Raw genomic sequence first — 22,116 nt, 5'->3', positions numbered from 1 at the left:
AAGAAGAATAAACACCACTTCTACACAATCTCTTCCAGAAAAGAGGAAACAATGAGGCCAGCATTATCCTGATATAAATACTAGATAAAGACAGTATGAACAATAGACCAATGTCTCTCATGAACAGAGAGGCAAAATTACTTTTAAAATATTAGCAACTATATAATTGAGCAATAAATAAAAAGAATTATATGACATGACCAAGTAAGGTTTATTCCAAGTATGCAAGGTTAGATTAGTATTTGAAAATCAGCCAGTATAGTCTACCATGTTAATGGGGTAAATAAGAAAAATCACATAATCACAGCAGTAGATACAACAAAAGTATCTGACAAAATTTAATACTCATTCATGATAAATACTCTCTATAAACTCGGTTTAGAGGGGAACTTCCCCAAGCTGATGAAGAACAGCTGTAGAAAATCTCCGGGTAACATCATCTGGTAAAAGACAGGATGCTTTCCCTCTGAGGTTGGAAACAAGGCAAATGTGTCTGTTTTCATCAATCCTAAGAAAGTTCAGCAAGGTCTCAGCATAAAAGAATAACATAACAAAACATGTATAGGACTTTTATGCTAAAAACTAAAAAACACAGATAAAAGAAATCAAAGATCTAAATATATGTGTGTGTCTGTGTGTGTATGCATGTATGTGTGTGCATATTTAGTGAATTTTGAATGCCAACACAGCAAAGATGGTCACAAAACTAAAAACTTAAACATTTAATGTGACTCCTATCAAACACCAAGCAAGTTTTTAGAAAAACATAATGATATTATTCCAAAATTTATATGTGAAGGCAAAGTTACTAGAATGGCTAAAACGACACTGAAAAATAAGTATAATGTGGGAAGCAGCATGCTACCTGATTTAAGGAACTCAGAAATGGATCCACCTAAGTAAACCAAAATGATTTTTGACAAAACCGAAAAAGGAACTCAGTGAAAGATAATGGTACATGTGCAAATAGATATCCATAGGTAAAAAAGTGATTTCTACTTAAACTTCACTCCTTATGAAAAATTAACTAAAAATGTACCAGAGATTTAAATTGCTGCAAACAATCTTTGAGAATGCTGACTTCAGTGGACAGCAGCCTGAAGTCCACAGCTGGCTCCCAACCAGCTGCCCACCTCATACCACCCACAGGTGAAGGTTTTTCCCTACCAAATCTAGTCCTCTAGAAGAGGTTACTACTCCTTCACATGCAAAGACAGAATGTGAGAAATAAAGGAAACATGACATAACCAAGGGGAAACAATGTTATTTCCAGTAGCAAACCCCAAAGATAGGGAGATCTACAAACCTTCTGACAAAAATGTTTTAAGGAAGGAGTTCCCGTCGTGGCGCAGTGGTTAACGAATCCAACTAGGAACCATGAGGTTGCGGGTTTGATCCCTGGCCTTGCTCAGTGGGTTAAGGATCCAGCGTTGCTGTGAGCTGTGGTGTAGGTCGCAGACGCGGCTCGGATCCCACGTTGCTGTAGCTCTGGCGTAGGCTGGTGGCTACAGCTCCAATTGGACCCCTAGCCTGGGAACTCCATATGCCGCGGGAGCGGCCCTAGAAAAGGCAAAAAGACAAAAGAAAAAAAAAATGTTTTAAGGAAGATCAGCAAGCTAGAAGAAAACACAGATTGGCAACCTAGTGAAATCAGGAAAATATTATACAAATAAAATAAGAAGTTAAGCAAAAAAAGAAACAATAATAAAAAAGAACGAACCCAGAAGGTTATTTAAGGAAATCAAAGCTATTTCTAGAAACATCACCTATCAAGACTGAATCAGAGAGAAACAGAAAATATGAACAGACCAATAAATGAGCAAAGAGATTGAATCAGTGATCAAGAACCTCCCAGGACAGATAATAGCAGGGCCAGGTGGCTTCATTTTACAAATGCTACCAAACATCAAAACAAGAATTAATACCAATTCTTCCCAAACTCTTCCGGAAAAACTGAGGAAAAGAGTTACTTCCAAACTCATTCTATGAGGGCCGCATTACCCTGATTTCAAAGCCAGATAAGGACATCAGAAGAAAACTAGCTTTTACCGGGGCGCAGGAGCAGCCGGCTCCGCTGCCAGCGCGGTGATGGGGGCAGGCGCGGATCCCCCCGCCGCCGCCGCCGCCGCGCGCTTCGCCCGCCGCCTCCCGCCTCCCGGCTTCCCGCTCGCCTCTGCCTCCTGCCTCCAGCCTCCGGCCTCGGCTCCGGCTCGCGCCGCCTGCCTGCATGCCGCGGAGACGGCTTAGGGCCTGAGGTCTGAACTTGTGCCCAGCGCCATGCTGAGGGAGAAGAAGGAAAGGGATGCGAAGGAACCTGACACTATGAAAGAAGAAAGTGGCACTGATGTCTCTGTTCGCTCCAGGAAAAGGAAGGCAAATATGGCCTTTTTTTTTTTTTTTTTTTTTTTGCAAGCTCCAGATGGAGAAGTGGCCAAAATTGACAGAACTGTGCGAAGCCAGTGTGGCAATCAGCCTTGGGTCAATAATGCAGTCTTTGAAAACCTGTGCTCCTTTGTTCCCACACCTGACAAAGAGGATGAGCTTGAATTCCCTAATTCTGTGTATAAGCCTCAGAGTTGCACACCATCCAGAGCCTCGCATACTGAACTGGGCAAATAGAGAGGAGGTATGGAAAATCATGTTAAACAAGGAAAAGATGAACTTGAGGGATAAGTACCTTATGCAGTGGCACCTTCTTCTGGAGCCTAAAATGCGAGTGATTCTTCTGGATTGGTTAATGGAGGTGTGTTAAGAGAGAGACATTTTACTTGGCACAGGATTTCTTCGATCAGTGTATGGCAACACAACAAAACGTTGTAAAAACGCTTTTACAGCTTATTGGGATTTCATCTTTATTTATTGCTGCCAAACTTGAGGAAATCTATCCTCCAAAGTTGCACCAGTTTGCTTATGTGACAGATGGGGCTTGATCAGGAGATGAAATTCTTACCATGGAATTAATCATTATGAAGGCCCTTAATGGCATTTAAGTCCCCTGACCATTGTGTCCTGGCTGAATGTATACATGCAGGTTGTATATCTAAATGATTTTTAGGAAGTGCTCCTGCCACAGTATCCCCAGCAAATCTTCATACAGATCGCAGAGCTTTTAGATCTCTGTATCCTGGATGTTGGCTGCTTAGAATTTTCCTATGATGTACCTGCTGCTTCTGCCTTGTATCATTCCTCTTCATCCGAATTGATGAAGAAGGTTTCAGGGTATCAGTGGTGTGATATAGAGAAGTGTGTCAAGTGGATGGTTCCATTTGCCATGGTTATAAGGGAGACAGGAAGCTCAAAACTTAAGCACTTCAGAGGGGTTCCTGCTGAAGATATCCATAACATCCAGACCCATATAAACAGCTTGGATTTGCTGGACAAAGCCCAAGCAAAGAAAGCCATATTGTCTGAAGAAAATAGGATTTCTCCTCTCCCCACTGGAGTCCTCACCCCCCCAGCAGAGCAGTAAGAAGCAGAGCAGTGGGCAGGGAACAGCATGACCACACCAGCATCCTCCACCAAAGACAGGTGTGTGGAAGTGCCTGCTCCGGGTTCTCTCCTGTCTGCTGCAGCAGAGGCCTGCATTAGCTTTTACAGATATTTAAATGGAGGAGCACATCTCTTCCACCATAGGTTTCTGTGGATAGCATTGAACAGGGAGAAGTGTTTTTTATTGAACGTTTAGATTTTCTAATAAGTGGGTCAAGTACACCAGCCACCTCCAGAACACCAACGAGTGCTCCAGATGCTGCTAAGAGGGTGATACTTGACTTGATTGACTAGTCACACAAATAACAAAGGCTTGAAGTTGAGGAGTACCATGTTGCTGTTGGCCTCCCCTTGAGTGTTCTGGGTTGTGTTGTATTAAGTGGAGCAGGTGGTTTTGAGTGTTGTGATGTGCAGCCCACAACCAGCTGTGCCGGGGGTCTGCCCTTTTCATATATCAGTTGACAGTGTGCAATGCCTTTTATGAACTATTGTTTTGTAAGTGCTGCTATGCCTATCTGTTTTTTAATAAAGATGACACTGTCTTTGAGAGAAAAAAAAAAAAAGAAGAAAACTATACACCAATATCCCTGACAAATGCAGAGGCATAAAATCTCAACAAAATATTAGTAAAGCATTTTTAAGAACACATAAGAAGGATTATACATTATGATCAAGTGGGAATTACCCCTCGGATGTAAGGATGGTTCAACAAAGGCAACTCAATAAACATAATATATCATATTAATAAAATGAAAAAAATCACATGATCATCTCAACAAATGTTGAAAAAGAATCTCACATTCCTTCATGACAAAAGATTTGATATAGAAAGAATATACCTCAATATAACAAAGGCCATATATGGCAAATTGAAAAGCTTTTCATCTAATATCAGGAGCAAGACTGGGATACCTACTCTCATACTATTATTCAATATAGTACTGGAAGTTCTAGCTAGAACAGTTAGGAAAGAAAAAAAAAAAAGAATGAAAAGGCATCCAAAGAGGAAAGGAAGAAGCAAAATCATTGCTATTTGTAGATATTATAATTCTGTATTTAGAAAATCCCAAAGACTCAGCCAAAAAAACTGTTGGAATTAATCAACAACGTCAGTAAATTTTCAGGGTACAAAATCAACATGCAGAAATCAGTTGCATTTCTATATTAAGAATGAAATGTGAAACAGAAAACTATGCCATTCACCATAGCATAAAAAACAATAAAATACTTAGGAATAAACTGAACCAAAGGAAGTAAGACATCTCTACGATGAAAACTACAAGACTTTGCTGACAGAAATCAAAAAAGACGAATAAATGGATCTGTGTTTATGGATGATGAGAATTAATACTGTTAAAATGTCCATACTACCCAAAGCCATCTATAGAATCAATGAAATCCCTATCATAATGCTGATGGTATTCTTCACAGAAATAGAAAAAAATCCTATAATTTGTATGGAACCACAAAGACCCCAGACAGCCAAAGCAATCTTGAGAAAAAAAAAAAAACCCCCAAAAAACAGAAAAAAAAGCTAGAGGTATCACATGCCCTGATTTCAAACTATACTACAAAGCTACAGTAATAAAGACAGTATGGTACTGGCACAAAAATTCAGACCAAAGGAAAGGAACAGAGGTAATAGAATGAAATCTCTGTTATAGGGTCAACTAATATCTGACAATGGAGCCAGGAACACCCAATGGGGAAAAGATGTCTCTCCGATAAATGTGCTAAGAAAACGGGATAAACACATGCAAAGCAATAAAACTGGACCCTAACTTATACCACTCACAAAAACTAACTTGAAGTTCTCTTGTGGTGCAGCAGCTTAAGGATCCAGCATGGTCACTGCAGACGTTCGGATTGCTGCTGTGGTATAGGTTTGATCCCTGGCCCAAACATCCACATGCTGCAGGAGTTGCCAAAAAAAAAAAAAAAGAATATTTAAATTGCTCTTCTTTGGAGTTCTCTTGTGGCACAGGGGCTTGGGGATCTGGCGTTGTCACTGCAGAGTTGCTGCTGTAGCATGGGTTCAATCCCTGTCCTGGGAACATCTGTGTGCTGAGTGTACCGCCAAAAAAGAAATTAACTTGAAATGAATCAAAGACTTAAACATGAGACCTGATACTATAAAATTCCTAATAGAAAACACAAGGAAGAAGGTCCTTGGATATGACACCAAAAGCACAAACAAGAAAAGAAAAAACCCACAAATGGTACTACCTTAAATTTAAAAGTTTTGCACAGCAAAAGAAACAACTAACAACATGAAAAGGCAACATAGAGAATGGGAGAAAAATTTTACAAACCTCATATCTGATAATAGCTAAAATATATAAAGAACGCATACAATTTAATAACAAAACAGCATTTCAATTAAAAATGGGCAGAAGATCTGAGTAGACTTTTTAAAAATAAGACATATAGATGGCCAACAGGTGCATAAAAGGATGCTTTATGTCATTAACCATCAGGGAAATGTAAATTAAAACCACAATGAGGTATCACTTTATATCTGTTAGAAAAGCTATTATCAAAAAGACAATAAATAACAAGTGTCAGCGCTGTTGATGGGAATATAAACTTGTGTAGCTACTATGGAAAAGAGTATTGGAAGCTCCTCAAAAAGTTGAAAGGTGGAGCTACTATATGATTCAGCAATTCCACTTCTGGGAACAAAAACACTAACTCAAAAAGATATGTGCATCCCCATGTTCACTGCTGCATTATTTACAATAGCCAAGATACGGAAACAACATAAATATCCACTGAGAGATGAATGAATAAAGAACATGTGGTACATAAATAAAACAGAACATTCAACCATGAAAAGGAATACATCCTGCCATTTGATGTATAACAACATGGATGGACCTTGAGCACATCTGCATTATGTTAAGTAAGATACATCAGACAGAAAAACAAATACTGTATGATAGTACTTATAATTGAAATTTTAAAATGCCAAACTTGTAAATATAGAGAATGAAATCAAGCTTCCAGGAGATGGTGGGGAAGGGGCAGGACAGATGTTGTTTAAGGGTACAAACTTGCAACAAGTAGTAAATAAGCCCTAGAGATATAATGCCCAGTACAGTAAATACAGGCAACAATATTACATTATAATCATCGAATTTGCAGAGACTGTAACTTAATTATTCCAACTACTAAAAGGAAAGGGTAATTATGTAGTGTACTAGAGGTGCTAAATGGCCAAACATATTACCATATATAAATGTGTCAAACAAGTTGTACACCTTAAATTTATACAATGTTATATGTCAAATATATTTCAATTAAAAAGTAAAAAGAATAAATACAGGTACTATGGCTAAAAAGTTATCAAATCTTGGGAGGGAAATGGACATCCAGATTCACGAAATTCAAAGGCCCCAAATAAGACTAACCTAAAGTAAAGTACATTGAGACTTTTATCAAATTGTCAAAGCTATGGACAAAGAGAATTTTGAAAATGGCAAGACAGAAGTGACTCATCATATAGAAGTGAACTCCCACAAAATTTTTAATGGATTTCTCAGCACAAATTTTGCAGACTAGGAGAGAGCAGAGTGCTATATTCAAAACACTAAAAGAAAATAAAATGCCAACCTAGAATAATACACTTGGCAAAATTATCCTTTACAAATGAAGAAGAAATAAAGTCTTTTCCAGACGAAGACAAACTTATGGAGTCTGTAACCATTAGACTTGCCTTACAAGAAATGCTAAATTAAGGAAATGAAAAAATATAAAACATCAACACAAAATAACCTCACTAATGAACGTAAATAAAATAAATACAGAGTAATATAGCACTGTAATAAATTATTTTTAATGCTAATATAAAAATTAAAAGACAATCAAAGGCATAGAGTACCTGAATGGATAAAAAGTAAAGATTCATAGATATGCTATATACGGGAGCCTCATTTTAAATTTAAAGACAAGCATAGGTTGAAAATGAAGGGATGGAAAACGATATTCCACACAAATGGTAACCAAAAAAAAAAAGCAAAGGTGGCTATACTTATAGCAGACAAAGGAAGTCATTATATAATGATAAAAAGGTCAATTCCACAGAATATATAACAATTATATACATATATTTACCCAACTCCAGAGTGTGCATACACACACATACACACATATATATACACAGACATATACAGAATGTTTCACCCAACAGAAAAATACACATTCTTTCAAATGGATCATTCTGCAGGATAGATGCTAGGTCACAAAACAAGTCTTAACAAATTTAATATGACTGAAATCATTCTAAGAATCCTTTCTGAACTAGAAATCAACAACAGGAGGAAAGTAAGAAACTTACGAGTATGTGGAAACTAAATAACATACTCTTGCATAAATATTGGGTCTAAAAGGAACTACAAAGAATATTTTTAAAGTATCTTAAGAAAAACAAAAACAACATACTGAAACTTATGACAGGCAACAAAATTGGTACTAAGAAGAAAGTTTATAGTAATAAAAGTCTACATTTAAAAAGAAGGATATCAAAGAAACAATTAACTTTACATCTCAAGGAACTAGAAAAAAGAATTAAGCCCAAAGTTAGTGGAAAGAAGGAACTAATAATGATTGGAGGAGAAATAGAGAATGGAATAACAGAAACTAAGTGTTGGTTTTTTGAAAAGCTAAGCAAAAATCAACAAATCCTTAGGCTAGACTAAAAGAGAGAGAGAAAAATTCAAATAAATAAAATCAGAAATGAAAATAGCTATTATAAGAGATGCCTCAGAAATAAAAAGGGTCATGTAGGACTATGATGAACAACCATGCCAAGGAATTAGAAAACCTAGGTGAAATGGATAAATTCCCATAAATATACAATCTATCAAAACGGAATCATGAAGAAATAGAAGCCTGAACAGAACTATGAAAAATAAGGAAACTTAATCTGTAATCACAAAGTTCCTGATAAAGAGATGCCCAGGGACAGATGGCTTCCTGGTAGAATTCTACCAAACACTCAAAGAATCAATACCAATCCTTTTTAAACTCTTAAAAATATGGAACAGGAAACATTTCTAAACTTGTTTTATGAGGTCAGTATCACAGTGATTCGATTCTAAACCCAGAAACAGACACTGCAAGAAAAGTATAGGCCAATACTACTAATGAATAGAGATTCAAAAATTCTCAACAAAAGACTAGCAAACTAAGTTTAATAGCACATTTAAAAGAATCTTAAACCATGAACAGTGGGATTTATCCTTGGGACACAAGGATGGTTAACTACATGCAAATCAATCTATGCGTTACACCACATTAAATAAATGAAAGAAAAAAATATCTTCTCAACAGATGTGGAAAAAGCATTGGACAAAGTTCAACGCCCATTCATGATTAAAATTCTCAACAAAATAGGTATAGAAGAAAATTTCCTCAACATAGTAAAGGCCACATATGAAAAGTTTACAATTAATGAGGAAACTTGAAATTTTTCCTTCTAAGATTCGGTACAAAACAAGGATGCCCACTCTCAGTTGTATTCAACATAGCATTAGAAGTCCTATCCAGGGCAATTAGACAATTAAATAAAAGGCATCTAAATAAAAAATAAGAAGTAAAACTATCTCTGTTTGCAGATGACAGAATCCTGTATGTAGAGAACTGAAAAGAACCCAAAAAAACCTATTAGAACTAATAAGCAAATTTAGTGAAGTCAGAGGATCCAAAAATTAACACACACAACATTAGCTGTGTTTCTATAATCCAAGAATGAGTAATCAAAAAAGGAAATTAAAAAGTATTTAGGAATTAACTTGACCAAAGAGGTCAGAGACTTGTATGCTAAATATTATAAAACACTGATGAAGGAAATTAAAGAACATATAGATAAATGGAAAGGCACCCATGTTCACAAACTGAAGAAATAAATACTGTTAAACTGTCCAAAGTGATCTACAGATTCAGTGTGATCCCTATCAAAAATCCCAATGCTATTCTTTACAGAGATAGAGAAAACTATCCTAAAATTCATATAGGAAACACAAAAGACCCTGGATGGCCAAAGCAATCTTGAGAAAGAACAATGCTGGAGGCACCATACTTCCTGACTTCAAGATATACTATAAGGCTACAGTAATGACGACAGTATGGCACTGGCATAAAGACAGAGTTCCAGACCAACGGAACCATTCAGAAAGCCCAGCTATCTATCCAAACATCTATAGTGAATTGGTCTTCTACAGTGGGTGCTAAGGACACAAAATGGGGAAAGCAATAAACAGTGCTGGGAAAACTGGACATCCACATGTAGAAGTTAAAACTGGACACTTGTCTCATACTACATACAAAAATCAACTCAAAATGGATTAAGGAATTAAATGTCAGATCTGAAATTGTAAAACTTCTGGAAGAAAACATAGGGAAAATGCTCCTTTATGGTAGTCTTGGCAATGGTTATTATATGGCACCAAAAGCACAGACAACAAAGGCAAAAATAAACAAGTGAGGAGTTCCCGTCGTGGCGCAGTGGTTAATGAATCCGACTAGGAACCATGAGGTTGCGGGTTCGGTCCCTGCCCTTGCTCAGTGGGTTAACGATCCGGCGTTGCCGTTAGCTGTGGTGTAGGTTGCAGACGCGGCTCGGATCCCGTGTTGCTGTGGCTCTGGCGTAGGCCGGTGGCTACAGCTCCGATTCAACCCCTAGCCTGGGAACCTCCATATGCCGCGGAAGTGGCCCAAGAGATAGCAACAACAACAACAACAACAAAAAAAGACAAAAGACAATAAATAAATAAATAAATAAACAAACAAGTGAGACTGCATCAAATGAAAAAGATTCTGGATAGAGGAGGAAATAATAAACAGAGTGAAAAAGAACAGAGTGGGAGAAAATACCTACAAATCATAATAATAATTATAAAGAGTAAATATCCAGAAGTATAGGGGAGTTATAGAGTTCAATAGCAAAAAAGCAAATAACCAAATTAAAAATGGGCAAAGGACCTGAGTTGACTTTTCTCAAAAGAAGCCATACAAATGATCGGTGGTTTTTAGAAAAATGTGCTGAACATCACTAATCATCAGGGAAATGCAAATCAAAACCACAATGAGATATCAGTTCCCACCTGTTGGAGAATAGTGATTAACAAAAAGACAAAAGGTAAGTGTTGTTGAGGATGTGGAGAAAACAGAACCCTTGTACACTGTTGGTGGGAATGTAAATTGGTACAGCCATTTCACAAAACAATACAGCTCCCGCAAAAAACTAAAACTAGCATTACCTTATGTGCCAGTAATTCCACTTCTGGGTATATATACAAATTTAGTGAAACCAGGATCTCAAAGAGCTATTTGCACTCCATGGTCACTGTAGCATTATTCAAAATAGTCAAAATATGGAAACAGTCTAAAAATGTCCTGTGATGGATAAAAGATGAAAGAAGATGTGGTGTATCTACACACAATAAAATATTATTCAGCCACAAAAAGGAGGGAAATACTGACATTTGTCCCAACATGGATAAAACTAGAGGACATTATGCTAAGTGAAAGAAGCCAGATACAGAAAGACAAATACTGCATGACCTTAGTAGAATTCAAAACAGTCAAACTCATGGAAACAGAAAGCAGAATGTTGGTTTCCAGGGGATTGGGAGACAGGGAATGGGAAGATGTTGGTGGAGGGGTACAAAGTCCAATTATCTAAGATGAATAAGCTAGGAGATCTAATATACAAATGCGACTATAGTTAACAATACTGTATCATATTTGCCAATGGGGTAGATCTTAAGTGTTCTTACACTCCCCCACTCTGTCCCCCCAAGCAAGGGGGTTATGTCAGGTGATGGATAGGAAATTTATGTCACTACACCTCAGTAAAGATAGAAAAAAAATACACAAGAGCAATGAACAGACATTTACTATCTAAGGATATAGAGATGGCATATGAATGTATGAAAAAATATTTAACATTACTAGCCACTAAGGAAATACAAGTAGTATTACAACCACTAATATAAAAAATAGTGGGAGTTTCTGTTGTGGTGCAGAGGAAACCAATCTGACTATTATCCATGAGGATACAGGTTTGATCCCTGGCCTCGCTCAGTGTGGTTAAGGATCTGGCATTGCCATGAGCTGTGGTGTAGGTCGCAGGCGCGGCTCAGATCCTACATTGCTATGGCTGTGGCATAGGTCAGTGGCTGTAGCCCTGATTTGACTCCTGGCCTGGGAACCTCCATGTGCCTCAGGTGTGGCCCTAAGAGGACAGAAAGTAACTGGATTTCTCATAAATTTCTGATGGAAATGCAAAATGGTGTGGCCACTCTGGAAAACAGTTTGGCAATTTCTGTTTTTTAAAATTGAGATAGTTTGTTTATAACATTATGTAAGTTCCAGGTGTAAAACACAGTGGTTCACAATTTTTAATGATTACACTTCATTTACAGTTATTATAAAATATTGGCTATATTCCATGCTGTAAAATATATCCTTGTAGCTTATTTACTTTATACACAGTAGTTTGTACCTCTTAATCTTCTACCCCTATTTTACCCCTCCTCCCTTCCCTCTTTCCACTGGTAATCTCTAGTGTGTTCTGTGAATCTGGTTTTTTTAAATTATATTCACTAGATTGTTCATTTTTTAGATTCCACATATAAGTGATAGAATATACTATTTGTCTTTCTCTGTCTGACTTATTTTACTAAGCATCCCTCCAAGTCCATCCATGTTGTTGCAAATGGGAAAATTTCATTCTTTTTTATGGCCAAGTAGTATTCCATTATATATACACATTGATGGACATTCAGGTAGCATCCATATCTTGGGTGTTGTAAATAATGCTGCTATGAACATTGGGGTGCATATATCTTTTTGAATTAATGTTTTAATTTTCTTTGGACATAGACCCAGGAGTGAGATTGCTGGATCATATGGTAGTTCTGTCTTTAGCTTTTTTGTTTTTGCCTTTTTGTCTTTTCTAGGTCTGCACCCATGGCATACGGAGGTTCCCAGGCTAGGGGTCTAATTGGAGCTGCAGCCACCGGCCTACACCACAGCTCACGGCAATGCTGAATCCTTAACCCACTGAGCAAGACCAGGTATTGAATCCGCAGCCTCATGGTTCCTAGTCAGATTCGTTAACCACTGAGCCATGACGGGAACTCCTATCTTTTGAGGAACCTCCAAACTTTCCCATGGTGGCTGCACCAACTTACAGTCCCATCAAGATGGTATAAAGGTTCATTTTTCTCCACATCCTCACCAACATCTGCTATTTGTGGTCTTTTTGATGATAGAGTTTGGCAGTTTCATAAAGAACGAAACATATACTTACAACTCCAATCACACTCCTAGGCATTTATCCCAGAGATACAATAACTTATTTTCACAAAAAATGTGAATGTGAATGTTTGTAGGATCTTTATTTACAATAGCCTAAAATTATAAACAACCAAAATGTCTGCTAATAGGTGAATGGCTAAACAAACTATGACACATTAAGAGAGTGGAATACCATTGTAGTAAAAAAAGAAGTAAACTATTGATACACACTACAACTTGGCTCTCAATCTCAATACGTCAAATACTGTAAGATGATTCCCATTTATATAAATGTCCTGGAAATGGGAAAATTATAACAGAGATGAAGAGTAGATTAATAGTTGGCATACACTATCATACCTATCCACCCTCTCTCAACAGTGTGATAGGTATGATAATAGAGATAGCATGGGATAAGTTTTTGTGGTGATGGAATAGTTCTGTATCTGGATTGCAGTGGTGGTTACATGAATCTCTACATATGATAAAACAGCACGGAACTGTTCACATATATTGTGCAAATGCCTATTTACATATTATAGTTATGCTAGACTATAACTATAATATAGTTATATAATATTATAACCATTAGGGGAAACTTGTGAAGAATACAGTTGTGCTAATTCTATGAATCTTAAATATGTCATATAAAAAATGGTAAAGCATATATAAAAACCAAAGACAAGGTGAAAATATTTTCTTCTTAAAAAGGCAAGCCAGAGATGGGAGAAAAAAAGATATATGTTGGAAGCATACATCTGATAAAGATCTGAACTCCTTCAACTCAACAATAAGATCAAAATAAAAAAATTAAACAAAAAATGGGCAAAAGAATTGATGAGACACTTCGTTAAAAGAGATTTACGAATGGTTAAAAAGCACACAAAAAGAGGTTCTCTGTTCATTACCAAAGAAAAGCAAACTGAAACCCAATAAGATACATTACGACTTCACATCAACTAGAATGGTTATAAGTAACAAGACTTAACAAACCAAATGTTGGTAATCAAAGAGCAATGAAAACTCTCAGACACTGCTTATAGGCATGAAAAACAGTAGACTCAACTAGGAAACATTTGGCAGTTTCTGATAAAGTTACATATATACTTACCAGAAGGCCCAGCAAGCCCACTCCTAGGTATTTACACAAGAAATGAAAACATGTTGACACAAAGATTTATATGTGAAGGTTCACAGCAGCTTTATTCATAACAGCCCCAAACTGGAAAAACACCCATGTTATCTGTCAATTGAAAGGATAACAAACTGTGGTATATGCATACAAAGGAATACTGCTCAGGATAAAAAGAATAAACTAGGGATAAGACACACATGCACAAGTCTCAAAAGCATCATGCTAAACAAAAGAAGCCAGACCAAAAAAGGTACCTATTTTAGGAATCCGTTTTTATAAAATCTGAAAAAAAGAAAAAACTACTGAAATAGAAAGCAGATCAGTGAGTGTTTGGGCCTGAGAAGTAGGGATGCAGGGAGGGGACTCACTGCAAAGGGGTACAAGGAATTTGGGGGAGATGATGAAAATATTCCAAATCATGACTTTGCTCTATCTGTTGTGTAATCTTTTAAAGCTCACTGACTTGTCCATTGACAAGTGCTCAATTTTATTTTCCATTTACTATTCCTCGACAGAAGAGATTAACATTTAAAAATCAGAAACACAGAACTGCGTTCTCAAGGGATTCACATGGTAAGGTCTGCTCACCCACTGAGACGAGGTGGCTGTAGTTCTCCAGCGTCACATCTCTGTACAGGGTCCTCTGCGCAGAGTCCAGCTGCTGCCACTCCTCCTGGGTGAACGCCACAGTCACGTCTTTGAATGACACTGCTGCCTGTAACAGCACATTTCTAATCAATCTGAGGGTTCAGAATCAGGACAAGGAAACTATTTTTGAAAGCTAACTCCTACTAAGTTTACTGTTTGGAGTTTAAAACAAAATGCTATAAAGGGTGACTAAGTCTGTCTTACATTCGGGGATACGATTAGTCAAAAAAATTATTCTCATGTTCTGATTGATTTATACTTATTTTAAAATTATGGAGTTCCCATCATGGCTCAGTGGTTAATGAACCCGACTGGTATCCACAAGGATGTGGGTTTGTTCCCTGGTTTTGCTTAGTGGGTTAAGGATCTGGCGTTGCCGTGAGCTGTGATGTAGGTCGCAAGTGCCTCTCAGATCCCTTGCTGCTTTGGCTGTGGTGTAGGCTGGCAGCTATAGTTCTGCTTTGACCCCTAGCCTAGGAACTTCCATATGCCGCAGGTGCAGCCCTAAAAAGACAATAAAGAAGTAAACAAAATAAAACAAAACACATATATTGCCACTTAATACACTGAGAAAGCTTCATCCTTTATTTTTTCAGGTACAGTTATTACAAATAGGATTCCTGTTTATATTTCCCAGGCACCAATGGATTACGCTGAGCACTCTGTAGGATATATACACCCTAACCTGAAAATCTCTGCTGGGAGGACCAATAAGATACATGTAAGCCCAGGAGGTATTACATACCACCAGATTTATATTTTAAGAGCAATGCTCTAGAGCAGGATTTTTTCAATTTGGCTCTAGTGACACCCCGAAACAGATAATGCTATTTTTGTGGAAGATTGTCCTGTGTATTTTAGGATGTTTGCCAGAATCCCTGTCCTCTATTGATTAGATATTAAGAGCCATCCCCAGTTAGGACAGTCAAAAATATCTCCAAATACTTCCACACACTTTGCTGTAGACCGGAAATGAATACAACACTGTATGTCAACTATACTTCAATAAATATTTTAAAAATACAAAAGAAGTTCCCTGATGACCTAGTGGTTAAGGATCCAGCATTGTCGCTACTGTGGCTCGGTTCACTGCTGTAGTGGGGGTTCAGTTTCTGGTCTAGGAACTTCTGCATGGTGTGGCCAAGAAAAGAAAAATCAAATGATTTTATGGCGAAACAAAACAAACAAAAAATCATGAGCAGGGCAAAAACACAAAAAATTAGGAAAATTATGCAATCTATATCACTGAAAAAGGGTTATAAAGATATACTGAATAAACTATTACATTTAGAATGGATAAATACTAAGATCATACTGTAGAGTACAGGGAACCATATCCAACCTCTTGGGATAGACAATGATGGACAATAATACAAGAAAAATAATGCATATATATGTATGACTGGGTCATTTTTCTGTACACAGAAAGTGGTACAACACTGTAAATCAACTATATTTTAACAAAAAGATACATATATAAAAGATACATTGAATATAATAAGTAAAATCAGCACATGGATAAGAAAACAGATGAAGGATAAACAGTTCAACAAAAAAGAAATAAAATTACAAACAAAAAAAGATGTTCCACCTCACTTATAAGAAGAGGAAAGCTTTTATTTATTTATTTATTTTGTCATTTTAGGGCTGCACCCATGGTATATGAAGATTCCCAAGCTAGGGGTCTAACTGGAGCTACAGCTGTTGGCCTACACCAGAGCCACAACAACGCCAGATCCGAGCTGCATCTGTGACCTACACCACAGCTCACAGCAACACCAGATCCTTAACCCACTGACCTGCAATCAGATTCGTTTCTGCTGCACCATGACGGGAACTCCGAGAGGAAAGCTTTTAAAACTAAACTTGAATCATCATTTTTTATACCACATTGGTAAAAATTCTAAAAGTTTGATGGCAGACTCTATTTGGTAAGGCTTTGGAGAAAAAGCACTCAGACTGTTGACTCTACCATAAATTACATACAGAATCTGACCACTTCAAAGGAACTAACACCCTTATGATCATCATTTCTTGCTCGGATTACAGAAATAGCTTCCTATATTGTTCCTGCTTTCACTACTATCCCACTAGAGTCTATCTTCAAAACATGAACAGTTATTCTTTTTTTTCCTTTTTTTTTTCTTTTTGGCTGTGCCCATGTCATGTGGAAGTTCCTGGGCCAGGGATCAAACCCCTGTCCAAGAAGTGACAATGCCAGATCCTTAACCCACTGAGTCGCCAGGTACTCCCAGATAGTTATTCGAAACTATCCTTTCGACTCAAAAGAATAAAAATGAAAACCCTCAAAACTCCCCAGAGAGATAATGTGTTCAGGAATTAGAAGACTCACTATGATCAAGATTCTCCCCAAATTGATCTATATTATAGATTCTATAGTCGGTGCAGTCAAAATCAAAATATCAGCCAACTCTCTTGAGATAGATAAGCTGTTTTAAAACTTTCTATAGGAGTTCCCATCATGGCTCAGCAGTTAACGAACACGACTAGGACCCATGAGGATGCAGGTTCCATCTCTGGCTTCACTCAGTGGGTTAAGGACCTGGCATTGCCATGAGCTGTGGTGTAGGCCGCAGACACGGCTTGGATCCAGCGTTGCTGTGGTTGTGGTGCAGGCTGGCAGCTGTAGCTCCAATTGCACCCGTAGCGTGGGCACGTCCATATGCTGCAGGTGTGGCCCTAAAAAGCAAAAAACAAAAACAAAAACAAAACCCCCAAAGCCCAAAACTTTCTATAGAGACGCAAAGTACCTAGAATATCCAAAACACTCTTAAAAAAGAACCAAGTTGGAACACACATATTATCTGATTTCAAGAGCTACTATAAATAGGCATTCATCAAGACAAAGTGGTATTAACAAAAGAAAAATAAGAACATCAGGAGTGAACAGAGTCCAGAAACAGACCCTATATAGGTTGCTAGCTAATTTCCCTCTGAGATGCCAATGCAATTCAATGGAGAAAAGCATATTCTTGTCAACAAATGATGCTGACGGATGGGTTTGAAAAGGTAGAGAGCACAAAACATGGCAAGTGTATGTTTCTCCACTCCCAACATTTAGATTCCACTGCCAGGACAGACTACTAAGACCCTCAGACACAGAATTTCTTAGTTTTATATTAGGCCAGCTAGAACCTACTTTGTCCTCTTCTGAGTGGCAGTCTTTATACTAAAATAAAATTTTAAAGCTGATCAAAAAAGGAAAGTATTGATATAACAGATAAAGACTTTGAAATCCTAAGAAATACTGCCAACAAGCTCATGAAAATACAGATAAAAATGAACAGTTTTCTATCAAAACTGTAATGGCCATAGTTATACTAAAAAAATACAAATCCAGCATAGACTTATGACCAATAAAATAAAATCTTCATGCAAAAATTCTTCATAAGGCCCAAATTGATAGGTGAGTTTCACACAATCTACATGTAACACAAGTTTCTTATCTAAATTATTATTAAAGAAAAGGAGCAAGAAAATGTCACATTTCCTTTTATGAGACTATGACCATGATACCATAATTGGACAGAGAAACAAGAAAATATAGTCAAATCCAACCTGTAGATACAGTATTAGCAAAAAGTCCTAGGAAAATACCTAAGAAGCAACTTGTCACACTCATTAGCAATTAGGGTCTATATAGGGATTTAAGTTAACATTACAATATCTGTTATACTATGTATAGTATTTATAGGTTTAAGGAAATAAGCTATAGCTCTGATCCAATAGATACACAAAATGTAATCAATATAATTCAATGCATATTCATGACTAACATGAAATCTTAGCAAACCAGTACCTGGAGGGAACTTTCTCAACCCCGACAAAGGTTACCTACCAAAAGCTGACAGTGAACATCACAGTTAATAGTAAAACAGTGCATATTTTCTTTCTAGATTGACTTGATCTATTTCTATTTTTCCTTTTTCATTTAATGCATGCATCCTCTGAACCTTCTAGGTCCATTACAATGCAAAATGGGGAAAAAATAAAGAGCTCACCTGAGGTATGTTCATTTTGTGCTCTTGGGAGGGTTGAGAACTGTGGTGCAGCTGAGGGGGACAAAAGATGGGTGTCATGAGATTTAACCTCCTGATAGCTCCTAGATTCACCTCCCAAAAACCTCAGCACATTTTCCTTATAGACACAGGGCCCTGTGTGCCTTGTAAAGGCACGAGAGGTTTCAGGTACAGGTGGCACCACTTGTCTTTGTGTGACTCAGAGATGACCAGGAGGCATAAATCTGCATACAGAAGTTCCTGGGCTAGTGGTCATACGGGAGCCATAGCCACAGAAACATCAGATTGAAGACACAACTACAACTTACACCATAGATCATGGCAACTTTGGATTCTTAAGCCACTGAGTGAGGCCAGGGATTGAACACACATCCTCATGGATACTAGTCAGGTTCTTAACCCACTGAGCCACAACAGGAATTCCAAATCTGCAGCTTTTTACTGAATGAATGTGAACTTTTCTCAACTGTTTTAAAAATAATTCATGTGTCTTTCTAACAAAAATAAAAACAGCAGATTTGTTAAATTAAATATACCAAAGGATAAGACCTTGTTCATTAAAATTAACTTAGAAGACAGAGTTCCCCTCGTGGCTCAGCGGTAACGAACCTGAATAGTATCCATGAGAACTTGGGTTCAATGCCTGGCCTTGCTCAGTGAATTAGGGATCCTGAGATGCTGTGGCTGTGGTGTAGGCTGGCAGCTACAGCTCTGATTTGACCCCTAGCCTGGGAACTTCCATATGCCATGGGTGCAGATCTAAAAAGACCAAAAAAAAAAAAATTAACTTAGAAGAAAAATACTCAGTATGCATCATTTATTCATTTTTCTTTTTGTCATTTATCTATTTTTCTTAGTAATATTGTTTACTCCCTGGTATAAACAATCCAGAGAAAGCCTAGTAAAGGAGATGGGATGCCTTAAGGCAGGAAATTTTAATTGTTCAGCTGTGATGTATTTATGGAAAGGCCCTTTTGATAAGATGCTCTTGGTGACTTACCTGTGAGAGTGAAGCGCACTGTTTTCCTCCTGATTCTGTCGAAAACTGAGCTTCCCTGAACAAGTCATTGAACCTTTCGGGCCCAATGTCTTTAAAGTTTTGAAGAGTTAGAAATAGGTGACCTTGAAAAACCCTTAACACATCATCATTCTGGGATCCTGTGAGGTCAGGAGGTCACTAGTGTCACATATAGTGATGGACACATGCAACAGCAGCAGAGCATGTGTCATGAGCGGGGGCCATTTGAGGAGATTGGAAACAGCATTTCCTCCTTCTGCCTGGTTATGCCCCCACCTTCACAAGGTCTCCAAGAAAGTGGCCTTTCCTAAGTGGCCTGTCCCTAAGCCACCCAGCTCACCTTGTTCTTCTCAAGGCTGTCCAAACTCCCAAGTGTCATAAGTCTGCTGGCTTCTAGAGGTGGCGTCATTTCCACGACTGGCTCATTCTCAGCAGGGAGATTAAGAACAACTTCTGACCTTACGCATCTAGGATCTGCTCCTTTCTGGGTTCTTCTGTCTCTGCTCTGAAGTTCTGGAGACAGGTTTAAGGTCAGGCGGTGCTCTCCTCCAGGTTAAGACTCCTGTTTATAGAGACTCCCTGCTTCCTACCTCACAAGGGTCCATTTGTTTCACGGTAACTGGAACATGGATCCAAGAAAAAAATTCATTTTAGGAGTAAAAGTCTAACTCTCGGAATTCATTATAATATCAGACTTAAAAGAGAGCCTGACCATGCAGAAGGGGCCTGGGACCTCTGACCCAAGTGACTTGAAGAGACACTAGAAGTCCCAGAATACATTTGACACATGGTTGGAATCCATCTACATTCACGTTCCTTCATATTTCTGGAAATTGGGGACAGGCCACTTTGCTAAGTGCTGTTAAGGCTACAATGATGGTTTTGGGCAGGTGTGATACTGAGACAAAGCCTGAGGCTGTAAGTAAACCGCACACATGCCCTTGCATCCAAACTCCCTCACTGCTGGCTTGTGACCTGAGCATCGTTCCACCAATCTGTGCCTCGGTATTTGTTAATGTGGTTGTGTGGGTTACATAAAGCCATCAAATGAAAAGAATAAAGTGTCTTCCAACTACAATAGCAGTTGTCACTTACCCAGTGCTCAGTATCTGGCATTTGTCTAAATAATTTACAAGTGATGCCTCTGATCTATGCTATAAAACAGTCATCATTAATACCATTTTCACTCGAGAAACTGTACTCTTATCCAGGTTCTGTCACCCTGCGTACAGGTGACAGGGGGAATTTACCAAGGCCCTTCTGGATCCAGAGCTGGGGCTCTCATCACAGAGGCCAGGACCACCCTCAGTACCATAAATGCAATTATTTCCCCCCTGCTGCTGACATGGGCTTTTTTTCCCTGTAAGGCTGCAGGCGAGGCTGGGCACACGGTCCCCACACCCCCAGGCCTACAATGAGCATCTGCTTTTTTTTTTTTTTGGTATTTTTAGGGCCGCACCTACGGCATTTGTAAGTTCCCAAGCTAGGGGTCCAATCGGAGTTTAGCTGTCCTACACCACAACCACAGCAGCCGGATGCAAGCCACTGCTCCGACCTACACCACAGCTTGGGGCAAGGCTGGATGCTTAATCCACTGAGTAGGCCAGGGATCGAACCCATGTCCTCATGGCTACTAGTCGGGTTCCTTACCGCTGAGCCACCAAGGGAACTCCTGAACATCTGCTCTTAACCGGATCAGCCTGACCTGCGCCCCAGGAGCAGCGGGCAGGGGTACCCCGCTACCAGCCTTCCAACAGGCAGAGGGCCTGCTGGGGCTCATACACTAGCGCTCATTGGAGGGAGTCCCAAAGACTTTCCGTTCCCATCCTTAGGCACAAATGCACCCCTCCTAGCTAGTCACCCGCACTCTCACCCCAGGTGCGCCTCCTTCGAGCAGACCCCCCAGGTTCCCAAACCGCTTCCCGGAGCCCAGAGAAGACGAGTGAGGTGACGGGACTACTGCTGCGCACGCGCAAAAGAAGCCTAGCCTCTCCTTCCCAGAGTGCCGCGAGGTAAAACAGACTGATTCGAGACTACATTTCCCATACACCTCCGCGTCCGCTCTGGAGGTCGCTACTTTGGCATTTGCGCAGTTTAGAAAGCTGAAGGGGTCAGTCTAGAAAGTGCTGTCTCCTGCCCAGGATCTCAACAACCTGGAAGAGAACGGGTTAAACTTGAGCTTAACTGCCAGATGCAAAGTGTGGTCCTCTATTGACTCCCGATTGAAATAGCAGTTTTGTTTGTTTGTTTTTTGATAAGTGGTTTGGAAGCAGTTGGGGAAACTTGAATATGTATTGGATTTTGAAAATATTAAAATTACCAATACTTAGGTAAAGTGTGATAGAATTTTGGAGTTATGTAGGAAAATTGATTTTGCAAGAAAAAAAATGGCAGGGCGATTGAAATTAAATAGCTGTAAAATTATAATTTTATTATTTTTCATGTGGGGCTTGTACCCTGTTTCTAAGCAGCCAACAGCACCA

General features: G+C 38.6%; 1 protein-coding gene and 1 pseudogene across 4 annotated transcripts in view; one reads left to right on the top strand and one right to left on the bottom strand.

Annotated features, from left to right (window-relative positions):
• Window positions 1-21,636, bottom strand: part of ZNF782 (zinc finger protein 782) — a 57,689-nt gene extending 36,053 nt beyond the window's left edge. The window contains exons 1-5 of one of the 4 annotated variants that reach the window (XM_021064573.1): window positions 21,507-21,618; window positions 19,974-20,146; window positions 19,616-19,704; window positions 18,598-18,648; window positions 14,516-14,642 (exon numbers count right to left, since the gene is read on the bottom strand). In XM_021064573.1, the coding sequence (XP_020920232.1) occupies window positions 14,516-14,642; window positions 18,598-18,612 (142 nt within the window). In that variant the 5' untranslated portion in view covers window positions 18,613-18,648; window positions 19,616-19,704; window positions 19,974-20,146; window positions 21,507-21,618. Of the gene's footprint in view, window positions 1-12,868; window positions 14,210-14,515; window positions 14,643-18,597; window positions 18,649-19,615; window positions 20,253-21,506 lie in introns of those variants that run through there. The other 3 variants (XR_002336287.1, XM_021064572.1, XM_021064571.1) reach the window with 3 other exon arrangements.
• On the top strand, window positions 1,523-3,738 carry LOC102160015 (annotated as a pseudogene).

The sequence above is a fragment of the Sus scrofa genome, chromosome 10 (assembly GCF_000003025.6).
Source record: "Sus scrofa isolate TJ Tabasco breed Duroc chromosome 10, Sscrofa11.1, whole genome shotgun sequence".
Classification (NCBI taxonomy): Eukaryota; Metazoa; Chordata; class Mammalia; order Artiodactyla; family Suidae; genus Sus; species Sus scrofa.
This window is presented reverse-complemented; position numbering and strand designations above follow the sequence as displayed.